This window comes from Takifugu flavidus, chromosome 15 (genome assembly GCF_003711565.1).
Source record: "Takifugu flavidus isolate HTHZ2018 chromosome 15, ASM371156v2, whole genome shotgun sequence".
In the NCBI taxonomy this organism is placed as follows: Eukaryota; Metazoa; Chordata; class Actinopteri; order Tetraodontiformes; family Tetraodontidae; genus Takifugu; species Takifugu flavidus.
The window spans coordinates 6,997,044-7,011,137 of NC_079534.1; the positions used below are offsets into that span (position 1 = coordinate 6,997,044).

The 14,094-nt window shown below is 38.1% G+C and overlaps 1 protein-coding gene and 1 long non-coding RNA gene across 2 annotated transcripts; both read right to left on the reverse strand.

Annotated features, from left to right (window-relative positions):
* Window positions 1-1,034: 1,034 nt before the first annotated feature.
* cop1 (COP1 E3 ubiquitin ligase) lies at window positions 1,035-11,767 on the reverse strand. Its single transcript, XM_057056564.1, has 20 exons — window positions 11,088-11,767; window positions 10,958-11,017; window positions 10,609-10,706; window positions 9,507-9,571; window positions 9,279-9,398; window positions 8,556-8,624; window positions 8,338-8,397; window positions 8,165-8,241; window positions 7,912-7,975; window positions 7,400-7,514; window positions 7,135-7,270; window positions 6,882-7,025; window positions 5,750-5,858; window positions 4,693-4,774; window positions 4,510-4,626; window positions 3,898-4,015; window positions 2,457-2,581; window positions 2,173-2,333; window positions 1,675-1,719; window positions 1,035-1,567 (listed from the first exon to the last, which is right to left on the reverse strand). The coding sequence occupies exons 1-20, from the start codon at window positions 11,414-11,416 to the stop codon at window positions 1,550-1,552; spliced, it is 2,112 nt and encodes a 703-aa protein (XP_056912544.1). The 5' UTR covers window positions 11,417-11,767; the 3' UTR covers window positions 1,035-1,549.
* Window positions 2,610-3,891, reverse strand: LOC130538715 (uncharacterized). Its single transcript, XR_008953965.1, has 2 exons — window positions 3,291-3,891; window positions 2,610-3,260 (listed from the first exon to the last, which is right to left on the reverse strand). It is a non-coding gene; the product is annotated as an uncharacterized LOC130538715 (long non-coding RNA).
* Window positions 11,768-14,094: the final 2,327 nt, after the last annotated feature.

Sequence of the window (14,094 nt, forward strand, 5' to 3'; positions counted from 1 at the left end):
CAGAATACCTGCAACGAGTTTGAATGCCACTGTGTGTTGGTCTTTGATGTTAATATATAATAACAACAACAATAATAATGAATACGGATAACATAACAATGCGACATCCCACCATGATTAGAATAATTTTCAATGTATTAAAATAGTACTATAGTACATACAGTAGTATAGTATAGTATAACAGAGTAGACTATTTTATGGAAGGCCATAGGACATTGTTCATTGAAAATCTCCAAAATTCATTCATCTATTCCTCGGCCCATTATGAACATTTTCTAAAGATCTGTAAAATCTGTTCATAACTTTTAGTTATTTCATTCACAATCAGACAGATTAAAACAGACTGTCACATTACCTCCTTGGCAGAGATCTTAATAAAAAAAATAATAAAATAAAATACATCGATTATCAGAATTGTGAACAGGTCCTGTCCTGTAAAACCCTTGGTATTAAGTGTACACTCTCTCCAATGACAAACATTACACCGCAGCAAAATTTACAATCACCCATGTCTGTAATGTTTATTTATTTATTTTTTAGCGCTCAAACATGTTAAGAAAATTAACATGATTAAATGAATTTTATATGTACATTAAAATATATTTAGTACAAAGATCAGCTTGGCAACTTATTTTGGAAAAAAATTGTTTAGATTTACAAATACAAAAACACCCACTCTGCTGAATTCTCAAAAAATTAAAACCCAATACTTTTTCATAGATTACAAGGTTTACTCCCACAATGTACCGTAGTTCTACTGGAGATGCAATGTAGCATTAATTTACATTGGCTCAATACTGTCAGAAAAATGCTGCTGCTCCTCCTCAGAAGGATTCTGAGGTTATGTAAAATAATCCAGTTTGATGTAACGGTACAGCTGCTTTTATTTATTTATTTATTTTTAAAATTGGATGAAACTGATGACAGCAAACTTCTTGTTCATGCAGAACGCTTCCATATTGTGTTGGTCCTTAATTTTCCAATATGTTGCACAATTACCGGTAATTCACAGAAGGAAGTCAAACACTTAACAATTACTTTCAAGTCATATTTATTAAAATTAGTTTCTCTCAAAATGAAAAAAAAAAACTACACATAAAGGGGAGACCAGTGACAAACAGGGGTTGGGGAGATTAAAAGCTTCTTGCATTATTTCTGCATGTCATATTGTTTTGTGCTTTGGACTTTAAAACGGGGGGAAAAAAATCACATCGACAGTTTGATTAAAAAAAAAATTGATTTGAAGTAAAACTATAAAGGTGTTCCATGTTCTACTGCCAATATTGCCATTACTGAAAAGAAACAAAACAGCTTTCCCAAGTTGCTTGTTCTATATTGGCCCAAGCTAGGTCCTCTGCAGTCACATGACAGTATATCTCCCATTTCACTGATGCACTGTTCCAGAGTCTGCTCTGGTTTCCAAAATGAGGAGCTCATGTCAATAAGATGGCTTCAGTTTATTTCACCAGAGCTAACTGGAGGTTAGCAGGCAGCGTGACCTTCCCCAAGACCGAGTCCTTCTTTCATACGGGAAGAAAATGTGGAGGCTTCAGACGAGTTCAAGAACCTGCATGGGGAAAAAAAAAAGAGGGGTTCTGATGTTCTGCTACATTTAAAAAGCACATAATTATGATGTGTCGTATTTGGTCGGTAAAAGGACATGAAAACACAAACCTTGATTGTTCCTTGACTGTTTGCAGCAATCAGTACATTGGATTCCTAAGAAAATAAATATGATCATTAATAACAGCATATTCTCCAATCTTAATGAATATTTGTTTGTTAGACAATGATGCTCCAACTTGTTAAAATGTGACATGTAAATGAATGCATATCTGTGATCACTATGTTCAACCAACTGTTGAAAAAATGTTTTCACATCTCTAAAGGCCTGCTAACATTCCCTGAGTCCACATAGAGCTCATCCCATACCATAGCAATATTTAGGAAGTAAGATGCATCTGGATCATTTTAATCTGTCTGCAGCTACAGAAACCACAAGGGCAACTGGACATGACATCAAAACATCCTAACAAAACTCTTCCTTTTGCAAACTGCATTTACAGCCAAAGGCCTGACGTCTGATACCCTTTATAGGATCAGGAAGTGGGTAAGACATCATGTTTCTCTTGAATCTTATCTTGGGCTTTGATGATTAGGAGGTGAACTCACCCCATCGGGCAGTGCTCTCCAGCACACAGCACTCACAAACTCATTGGTGTCATCCTCCTTCTTGTCTTTGTCCAGGACACTTTTTACTGTATCAAATTTGAAGGTTAACAGTGTCTTGGAAAGTCCTTTGTAGTAAAGATATAGGGAGTTGTTTTCACTGCCTGCAAGCATGTGCACAAATACACACAACAATTATATACATTTAAAAAAAAAAATCTGTATCTTCAAAAATCAGTTTCAGTTCAGGAAGCATCAGTATGACGGCTAATGCATAGAGTCCTCACCACAGGCAATATAATCTCCATTAGAAGCCAGACCCACAAAGTTCTTCTCATTGATGTGACCCTTGAAGGAACGCAGACAGTGAGGTTTGCCGACATTCCACAGCTTTAGCTGACTGTCTGTTGACCTGAAAAATTAAAGGAGTAAACGCTTAGTGAGAGATGAGATTGTAGCTTTTAATGACATGTAAAACTGAATTTAAATTGTTATGACAAGATCAATCAAAAAACAGATAACATTGGCCCAAGATTGAACCATTTGCTCTTTCAGTATCTTTGTTTCTGTAAATCTCATTTTGTCTAAAGTGAAAAATGGACAACCCAGCAGTATTATTTGATCTAAACAGAATAAGAAGTGTTCCAGAGTCCTTCCATGGGTTCTCAGGAGAGAGAAGACGCATCCAGCACAAGATTCACCGTCAGAAACAACCAGAGTTGACAACCATTTCAAGAACGCAATGTAGTCCACAGCTGCCAGAATGCTCATGGAGAAAACAGTAGTTAGGTTCAGCATACATTACAATGATGGAGAAAGAGAGAGATAAACATTTCATCACCAGTTAAAATTCAGGCATGTTCATGTCACAACATAACACCTCAAATGTGGCCAATAGAGATCTCAGCTTTGTCCAACATTTTCGTCAAACATCTGAATCTTCGCAGTCCCAAGAAGCGAGTGTTTAAATACTGCAACAAGCCGCCAAAGGTTGGTAACGTTCATAAATATATACCCAGACGTTTCCTAGAGTTCAGGGCAATATTTGGTCCATTTGGAACACACACTAAATAGCCAGGTTTACTTTAAACCTAATGTGAACTTTTTTCTTTCTTTTAAACCACATGTGATCAAGCAACCAACAATAAACCTTGAGTAAGGGACTCCGGTGGACCTGGTTACTTGACCGAGTGGGCCTATCCAACAGATATCAATTCAATGTAATGTAAACAATAAATTCCAAATGGGCCCTTTGTTTATGAGCAGAGAGACTAATTCTCAAAAAACAACAAAACTACTAGACAGACACACCCAGGACTTACAAGGAATAGTACAATAAATACATTCTAAATGATATTAAATCAAATATATAGAAGTAACCAGATGTAGAAAGCCAGGGTGCGAATGATTTGGTTGCTTTTCAGATAGATGGTGATCTAAAAGATAATTGTTGTACAGTCTAGAGATGGTAGCACAACCAAAGGGCAAGAACTGACTCATTGAATAAAGGACTTTTCCAGCTGTGATTTCAAAATATTACATTATTGACTCAATGATGAGCAGTTCAATCATTTTGACCTTGCCTTTTTTGTCTTTCAGTTCATCATGAAACATTATCTTCAAGCTTGGTGGACATTTGTTGTTTTAAATTAGAAATATTTAACTCCAAATTTACACAAATTGGAGCATGAAATCAAGTTTGATAATAAAAAGGCTTCAACAACTTACGCAGAAACAATTTCTTCTCCGCTGACAAACTTGGCATAGGACACGGCCTTCCTGTGACCCTTGAACACCATGATCGGCTGCTTAGTGTTACGCAGATCATAGTAATGGACACAGTGGTCTGCAAACACAAAAAACACAGGCATGAGACCACGCTACTGTGTACAAAGTTGATCAGTTTGATTGGAAATAGCTGCAGGTCCAGTCATATCCAGTAAGGCCCAGGCAGGCAGCCACAGTGAAATGACGTAAAATACCTTACATGACATTTATTAAAATGTGTATTTTACCAGTTGATTTTCAAAGAATGGTGTATTGTGCCTGCTGGCTCTCAATACAGTGCCCCCTTTTTCATTGAAGCAACAAAACAACTTCAAGGTCAATGAGAAGCTTCTTTTTTCCAGGCTTACGGGAAAATTAGAGACACAAGGACCTGGGTAACATACCTGAGGCAATTTGTTTTTGAATAAAACTTTCTGTGCTGTCTAGTTTATTCAATGCAAGTTATATAAAGGAGGAGTCATGCAAGACATTCCATATTACTATTTTTCCCCTTTCTTGGAAGAACTGTTTCATCTGGAGCACCAGGGTTTTTGTGAGCAGGCTTAATCTTACCTGCACAGCCAAAGGCCAGATGATACCTGGAGGTTGGACTGAATTTAACACAGCAGACATTAGCTTTGGCCTCGATGCTGGCTACAGAGTTGTCAAGGTTGGTGGACCATAACTTCACTGGGGAAGAAAAGCATTGGGTAAATAGGGGGTCTAAATGAAACTGGAACATCATGATGTAGTTACCTTTAGCGTCATCAGAACCAGAGGCTAGAAGTTTGGGGTCCATGAGATTGAAGTCAACACTCCAACACCTTTTTTCATGTTCCTAAAACAAAAGACATCTCAGACTGAAATATAATGAATTTACAATGTATAAGCTGCTACTTTTTTCCTAGGCGTCGAACCCTATTTATGTTTTTCTAATTGACGAGCTTCATGCCACCAAAGCACATCAGACCAATAAAGTCACAGTGTGCCAATCAAATGCACTTACACAACGGTATAACTATTTAGATCCTTAATTTGGCACTTCATGCACGCAATGCACACCGTCATCATGGAATATAAAGGAAGAAATTCATTTTATGCAGCTTTTAAGTTCAATGCGATCGATCTGGCTGTAACAGAAGGAAATAGAGCTGCTGCACGTAAGTTAAGCATCAATGAATCCATGGTGAGACGCTGGAGACGGCAGCACAAAGAACTGTCCCAATGCAAAAAGACAACAAAAGTTTTCCAAGGACAAAAAAGGATGATGGCCTGAACTTGAAAGCAGTCTTAAAGACTGAATAAACACACAGAGAGCAGATGGCTGAAGGGGTTCCACCGTGCACATCCGACTGAAAGCCCAAAGAATCACCAACAAAATGAAAATTGTAGATTTGGACCAACATAGTGTCTCAGATTTATGAGAAGAGATAACCTGATCGTCCGTGCATAGACGACTTTGTGTCAGCAACTTACTCCCAACTATGAGGAAAAAATAAAAGAATTCCTCAAATTCACTCAAGCAAAGATAGCGTAGAATTCGACTGGATGGGACAGTTAATATTGTGCAATATATGTGAAAGATATGTGGAAAAAAAGGGGTCCCCCATCTCTGCTTAAATACTGTCTGTGGTACTGACGTAGACTCCTGTGGCCTATAGTCAAATGCATACATGTAAAAAGTTGATTATTAACTACCATAATTACCGGCGTGGCTTATACTTAGGTGCGCCTTATACACCAGAAATTTCAGTAGCTATTATTCGTGAAATGCAATGCTACAAATAAACTTTCCATAAAGTTGTACACCAACCTGGTAGACTTTGGACTTCTGGCCTGTGAATCCATCCCACAGAATGACGGTGCCCTCATAGTCGCTGCTGGCGAGAAGGTTCTTGTGGTAGCTGCTCCAGCTGATACAGCTGCAACAAAGAACATCCATGTGATTTTTTTCCCCTCAAAGACCCAGGTTCACATTTAAAAAGTGTTATTTTATTTCTATTTTTTGAAGTCTAACCATGTGTTTCTGATTTTTGTGTTAAAAAAACAACAACACATAAAAGGAAGTATGAACATTTCATAATACAATACAAAAAGGACTCATGCAATCATTCAGGACACCGGACTTTATGTTATTTATGTTACTTACATTTGCCCAAATACTACATTTGACCTTTTAAAATGTAATCCTTGTTCAACATTTTGTGTTTTTGACTCATCTCACACAGTAATGTTTTCAGTAGCTTTTCCAAGGTTATTGGTGCTGTAAGGTTTTATCAGTTCTGTCACATGACTATTTTTTTTTAAAATAATTCTGGTAGGGTCTCCCATTTGTGTATTGTTTCGGGGATTTTTTTTTAATCTGCTCATAATGATCGCTGAAAGCCTTCATGTATGAAACAAACTTACACATTACAATACTTTAAGATGTAGAATGACATCTGATACCATTAGAAGACACATCCATCACAAATCACGAAGGCACTCAACATGGTGTGACAAGTATTTGGTTTCTACTGTTTCTAGAGAAGATTGTAATAATCTGTAAAACATATATCAAAATGGCAAAACACCCGAGACATAATACAAGCAATCGTATAAATTGCTTGATTAAATTAACACTTAACTGCTCGGCTCTATTGTGATTAATAATAACAGGTAACATAACCAATTATCATTATTAAAAATGTGAACTAAATTCAGCGGTAATCTTATTAGGATCAGCTACCAAGGGCAGCTAATTGTTGCTTATCATCTAAAGAAATTTCTAATTTTAAATAAGGCTGGGTCATTTAAAAAAAAAAAAAGCCTACTTAATGCATATGTGTGCAGCAAGGTTGTGTCCTTTTCCTTTAACATGATCCTTATAATTATAATTGATTATAATTTCAATTGCATCTCACGTTGATTTTTCAGAATTCTGCGTCCCAGTACATTTGGCCTACCTGATTTTGGAATTGCAGGTCATTTCATTAACGGGATAGTGGATGTCAACTGCATCCTGGATTACTGTGCCATACTCAAACACCTTGATCTTCTTGGTCACACCAGCAATGGCAAAATAGTCACAGTCACGGTCAAACTCAATACTGCAACACAAACCATAAAAAAAAGCAGGGATGAAACAACAGGTAGGACATCGTCGCAAAACACTGTAAAACGAGAAAATTAATAATGGGTAACTTTTAATTGTTTTACCTCGAAACAATACTGGAGCCATTATAGAGGTCGCTGGCATATGAGAGAGTGGCAAGAGGGCGTACAGAATTGTAGCGGGTAAATTTAGCCAGACACTCCATAAAATCGTCCAACTGGTTCATGTTCCGACTTTCCTCTGAGCACAACAGACACAGAATACTGAATGTTTTAGGACAACCTCCAGTCTCAGTTGTGTATCTCAAACTTGACTGAAATCAACACACCATCAGAGAATATATCACACTGCTCACTTATAGATAATTACCTGTGATGTGCGACATTTTGTTGGAGAAGTAGCACTGCTCCAGATCCTCAAAGTGAGCTGTCAATCTTTTCCTTCTTGATGCCAGTGTGCTGTTGTACCACGTCTGCCTCTTGCCCTGGCAAACAATAACAAGTGTCAACCCCTTGCTACAGAAATTCTGACCACGATTGCATGTAACAGTACTTTCAGTCCAAAATAAAGTACTAGAATATTCAAATGCAGGTAAAGAAAGGAGGTTAAATTTCACCTCAGTTCAATGCAAAAAAAACAATTACAATGATTAAAAACAATTACAATTACTTTACAATCATGTTAGAATCACTTTTCAGGTTTTGGTACCACAGAAAATCTATCCCTCAATCATATCTTGACTGTTTCTTTGACAAATTTGTCTTGGTACCATGTGGTTTTATCACTGTCCAAAAAGCTCCAGTTTCATATCATATCAAATTGGAAATGTTTTCACAGGTAAAATCAGTAGGCTAAAGAAGAAATTAGTTTCTAAGACGTACCTGGTTTGTTCCACCAAATCCGGGAGGCTGGCTGTAGTCTGGCGGGTCTATAATACTACTACAGCTACACAAGAAATAAAGTAAGGGATACATGACGGTACATGGCACACTGATACCAAACACTAAGAAAATATAGTATGATTTCCAATTAGAGGCTAAATCAATTAAATTAATCTGGGGGATCTAGAATAATGGGACAGAAGTTGCAGCAGATTGTACTGGAGGGATGCTCTCATTCATAATTGGACTGTACCTGGGCGCTGGTGATGGAGCCTCAACATTAGGTACTGTGCATTCAGCCTCCATCGGAGAGTACAGCCCGCTCATCTCCTGGAAGGTGACGCAACATAAGTGGGCTTTAATATATTTAGTTCATCACACAAATTAGAATAGGGTATGCAGGAAAATAAGGCTCAGTTAATTCACCTCAACACGCTTAATGTCTTCTTCAAGGAAGTTTAACTCTTTCTGCAGTTGTTCTAGTTGCTGTTGACAGAGTGGGAAAACATGAATATCCTTGCAGACATTCAAGTGATCTAAAAAAAAATTCCCCACTTTTCATTAATTATTAATAGTTTTTAAAAACTACATTATTTTGCTCTTAGGCTAGGATGTGATTGCAAAATATTCTCTTAATACTAAACCTCTTTCTTGTTTCTCCGGGCTTCTTTCAGAAACTCCATCAGGATTTGTCTCTGAGCTGCCTGGGATTCCTAAAGATTCAAATTATTAACAAAAATAAATGAAAAACTGTATTCAAAACAGCAACAGATGCTTCAGGAATACAAGCATGACGACAGCTCCAATGATGTTCTGGTCATCTGAAACCATTAACGCAATGAAAGATAAAAGATACCAATTGACACATGAAGTCCAGCATCTTGGGGGCTTTTTTTTTTTTTTACTAAGAATTATATTTTACAAAGCATTCTATCAATACAGGTAAACTTTTAAAACAAACCAGCAGTTGGAAGATAAAATTTTGATAAGGAGCTACGATCCAAAATCCTGAGAAGTAAAAACTGACTTGCTTTCTCAGAGTGGAAACTGGACGGATGACCATCTCACATTGACAAAAGTATCACTTTACAAAAGTAAATCACTGTGCTTTCCGAAAGGTTATGTTAAATGCCTGATATGTTATGTTAAATGTCTGATATCGGTGTAATATCAAGAAAATGGATGTGTGTGTAGTGTAAAGCACTAATGACACAACCTGAAAATATAATATGAAAATGTTTTGCCTGATAACTTCTGAGGCCAGCACGTTCTTGACAAGTGTTTTTGATGTTTCCTTCAAAAACCCTTCTATTGAGCACATGAAGGTAGCAACAGACGACAGAAATTACCCAAAGACCCCTCCTTACCGCCTCCAGCTGCTTCTTCTTTTGGATCAGGAGCTCCAGCATCAGATTGACATTTGCCAGGTCCAAGTTCTCCTGGTCAGGATTCAAAGCATCCTGGAATATCTGCCACCTAGACCCATTCTGGATATCAGAGGAGGTTTTTAAAAACTGTGATGGCCCCAAGAGTCACAGCATTATAGGATGAAGGGCTTTGAAAGACACTATATGAAATGAATGTGCTGTACTCACAGGATGGTCTAATTTCAGTCTCTTCTCCTCTGACATTTGTTTCTGTTTCAGGATCAGTTCATTGACTTCAGGGATTTCACAGATGGAAATGGCCAAAAGGAGATCAATTAAAAAAGATTAGCTACGTCCCACGTTGTTAATAAACCACAATTCTAGCCTTAACGTGTAGTCAAAGCCACATTAACATTAGAGTTGAACTTAATTTACGATAAGAAAAATTGTACACAGGAGATGGAACATTTGTCAGTGGCTCATTGTAACTGAATAGCATTCATGAATCAGACATTCAAATGTGTTAGCAATGTACCGGTATATATTTGCATCTAGACTGTGAAAAAAGACAGGAACAACAGCATCACTCGTGTCCTCACCATTACCTCTGGCTACAGTGCCTCACTATAATGACCTTTTAGAGGATCTACCATCAAGAATTTTGCTACATTTAGTCAAACACTCAAATCGACACAAATGGTCTGCAGCTACTTTACCAAGAGGTGGGCATAATGTAGAACTGGCCAAGAGAGGATGGGAGAGACTCATCTCTGAGGTCAAGAAACAACTCTGAGTGACAGCGAAAGATCTGAATATATCACTTCATAAGTCTGCAGTAAAACACACAAGCTGTCGATGGCAGGAAACCACCAAAGAGGCTGCTGCTTCCTTAAAAGACCATTGAAGAGAACACACAGCTCTCTATCTGTCATGAAAAAAGTCACTGCATCATCATGAATACATCATCCTACTTTTAAGACATGGACATCGCAAAAACCCAGTATTTGCACAAAGAAGGCTAAAGAGAAGGGCTGATAAAGAATAAATGAAAATCCAGACCTGACACCTACTCAAGTGCTGAATCTTAACAGAGCTGTGCACAAAAAAAACGCCCACAAATCTACAAAGAATGCATGAACTTTAAGCTTAAGGGTGATTAAGGTGGTTCTACAAAACACTGATTCATGTGTAATTCTTGTTCAGAGACTGTATTCTACTACTTTTAAAACATACTAAAAATGACTTGTATTATGCACAGCTTTTTTCCCACCACTGCCAGACAGGTGGATCGGTTCTCATAAAGTGTAAGTGTGAATTCATGAATACCTACCAAGAAAGTTTGGGTAAAGCTGATCCACATTGTCCACAATATAGTTACATTTGGGGCATCTGTTGCTATCTTCCAGGCTTTGACGGATACATTTAAAACTAAAGGTGACAGAAATCACAGAAAAGTGTCAAAAACACTGACACAGGACAGCGCAGAGAAAAATGTTTCACCAAGATAAGTGATTCGATGTAACCTATAATTGAAATGATTCAGATCAGGGACATTAGAGGCTATGTACATGCATTATGCACTATTAATATGCATGATGGAATTATGTTCTTGGCAAAAGATCCTTCAATGATCTCACATAGATCTAAGATTAATTTCCAAATACGTGTCCCATACTTACCAAAAACTGTGTCCACACTTTGTCATATGTGCCTCTTCAATCATTTCGAAGCAGATGGGGCTGGAAGAGCAGACACTGTCAAAACTCTGCTAACAGTCACAGTGTTAACGTCAATAGTAAGAAAACTAACCAAACAAAATCGTTGCTTTTGTCTTCGTATGAATTCAACAAGCCATTGTAAAGGGGAGTTTGATGATGGGCTTTCTTTCTGCTGCCTGAAGATCCGGAGGGTCTGCTCAGAGATGCGAAACCGCCCCGGCCAGACGGCACAGCGGCCAAAGTTGGCACCGACAAGCCGCTGGCAGCTGCCAAGGTCCGAGAGGGCACAACAGTTCCAGAATTGTTACCGTTACTGATGGCGGCGTTGGATCCACCACCGTTTGAATTGCTGGTACCGCTGCTTGTGCCGGGCACAGAACTCGCCCCACCAGCATTTTGCTGTGGCCGGTTGCCCGACATCACTTTAAACCGACTAGTAACTCCTTAAAATCCGCTGTGTTGATGTTCAAAGCATCCGGACAGTGCGGCCACTTGGGTTACTTCTGAAGGATGGCTAGCTAGCTGTCTTGCTTGTGTGCTATCATCCTGGAACGAACCGTATCCAAACACCCAGCATATTTATACGTGTATGCTTATGTTTGCCTCACATTTGTTACTGACCGTATATGAGAACAAAGACAAGAACACGAAGGCTAAAAATGGTTTTAAAAAACGATCCCAACTGCAATATACCAGGGATTAGCCGGCTAGACACTATTAGCTACATAAGAAAAATCTCTCAGTTTTCTCGATTACCCACACAGGTAGCCAGTGTGTGCCTGGTTTTGAAATAGCACCACCTAACGACATGGAGCTTAACTGCACCTTGCAGGCTATTATGGACATTTGGAAAATAAATTAGGGATGAGCTGCACAGCATTTCTGACCTTGATAACACAATTTGTGACATGTTATATTAAGGTGCTCTGTTCATTCATAAATAAACCAAAGATCGCACTGAGTAGAAAGACATCATTTTGATGATCTTGATTAGTATTTAATGTATACAACTTTTAAAATACAAGTTTTTAATGTAATTTTCATCAGGCAATAACAGACACACAAATTACATTTGTATTTATTTATTTTACCATTTTGGAAAACAAACAATAAGCACAAAGCTACAAGAAGTATGGGTGCACCACAGTTGCCCCAAAGATTTCCCAAGCACACATTGTATTGCTTCAAATCTTTTCTCCAAGTATTCATCAGCTATCCAAAAACATATACATTAGGTTGTCTGATGACTCTAGTTTACCCTTCTGTCTGAATATGTGAATGACTCATATGTGTTCCATATTACAGACCAGTCACCTGTTTGATTCTTGACCCCAAGTAGAAATAAAAAGGTACAAAGAGTGGATAGATGGATGTATGATTTCAGTTGGATCCACAGAATACTGTCACTACCAAGGTAAAGAAAACTGTCACATCATTTACAGGTCCACTTATAACAACAAATTAAACCTTAAAAAGCATTAACATACAGTTATTCACACTCACAGCCCACTACTGGCTTTTCTTGGTTTCACCTTCACATGGGGAAATCCAGGGGTCCTACCCACACACAAAATGTTTTGCCCATGTTTTTATTTGTGGAAGAATTTTATGTTTATCACCAGTAATAAGCGTTTTAGCAAGGGGAAAATCACTGGACACACTGAAAGGCAAATTAATTTTACCAGAAAGAGACCACCGTGTAGAGGAAAATGTCTTTCTCTGTGCTGCAATGGTCAGCCTGATGTGTGCTGGAAAGTTGGTGTGCTTAATTTAGGAATACTCAATCTTTATAGTCTTTTTGGACCTAAAGTCTGGGATGCAAATGCTTTCCTCACATGCAAGGAATTATGAGTTTGGCTTGAACATTCATTATCAGAACCTGACAAAATTGGTCCCAGAAAGGAGACTCAGTAATAATTCAACGTTTTTAATTTTTTTAAAAACCCAGAATTTTTCATTTTCTTTCACAAAAAGCAAACACAATCCATTAACAAGTCAAAAGTTGAACTTGGGGGAAGGCTTGCACAGGGGAAACGTCAATCTGGTACAGAAGGTAAAGGAAACACAACTTCAATACACAACGGAGAAAGGAGACAATATCTGTTTTTGCTTGCAGTGCCTTTGGGAATGCAGTTAAAGGAATTACCCAACCTTGGAGCTGCCTCCAGTTCTAATTTTCCCCTAGGGCTGTTTTTCTGGTTGCTTTCACACCACGAGTAGGATTTATGAAATTCAACGTTATTTAATGTGGCATTCAGCCAAATCAGGAGGTGGAAACAGTTCATCTCTGGCTACTCATGACACTACTGAGTTGTCTGGTGTTTATCCAGTGGCCTCAGCTCTGCAGAAATAGAGGCAAAATGTTTAGCGTGTTACTTTCATAATCATGTCAAACTTCCTACTTCATGCACTACACACAGAAGTGTCTGGACTTTGTTGTTAGTTAGTCAGTCTCTCACAATCCCCTTTCATTTCTATGCCAATGCTAGTCTTCTGGAGGACACACATGCTCTTGTTTACGGCACTCGTAGTTCCTGTTATGAAGGATTAGATTCTAGCCTGAGGTATGACCTCAACAAACCCCCTCAGAACAGAATTCCTATCCAGTTTTTCCCTGATCAACACCACAGCGAGAGCAGATAATTTAACAGTGGGTAAAACGGCCCCTGGAGAAGCGGCCACAGTTGGGTAAATCAAAATAAATCACATTTGCACATTGTAAAAAAAAAATGTCTACAACTTTTTGGGTAGCAGTGTAATTGTAATATATGGTATGGCTATGAAATATGTAGTGCAGTCATAATGGAATGACGTAGGGTGGATACCTTACTCACAACTGATCAAACACAGGGAGGGACACCAAAGCTGCTATTGTACTGTTTAGCAAAAGAAGAAAATGTATGCTAAATTACAAAGGTGTTTTTCAATTTTTAGTCTACTGAATTCTTGACAAGTAAACAAAGCTTGTTTAAAAACTTGATTGTTCTTAAAATAACACTAAAAGCAATAAATGGACTGGCTTACTGCTTAGATGTTAACTGATTACCCTGCAATGGTTAATACAGGGCAATGTTATACTTTATCTGGCTCCAGTTTTA

What these genes read in the sequence shown, in the direction of transcription:
- cop1 (XM_057056564.1), bottom strand. Translation starts at nt 11,416, where the DNA reads ATGTCGGGCAACCGGCCACAGCAAAATGCTGGTGGGGCGAGTTCTGTG. An exon ending in GCTTTACCCAAACTTTCTTG is followed by an intron (nt 9,572 to 10,608) that starts GTAGGTATTCAT and finishes AAATCCCTGAAG; the next exon opens with TCAATGAACTGATCCTGAAA. An exon ending in CCCGGAGAAACAAGAAAGAG is followed by an intron (nt 8,398 to 8,555) that starts GTTTAGTATTAA and finishes CTCTGTCAACAG; the next exon opens with CAACTAGAACAACTGCAGAA.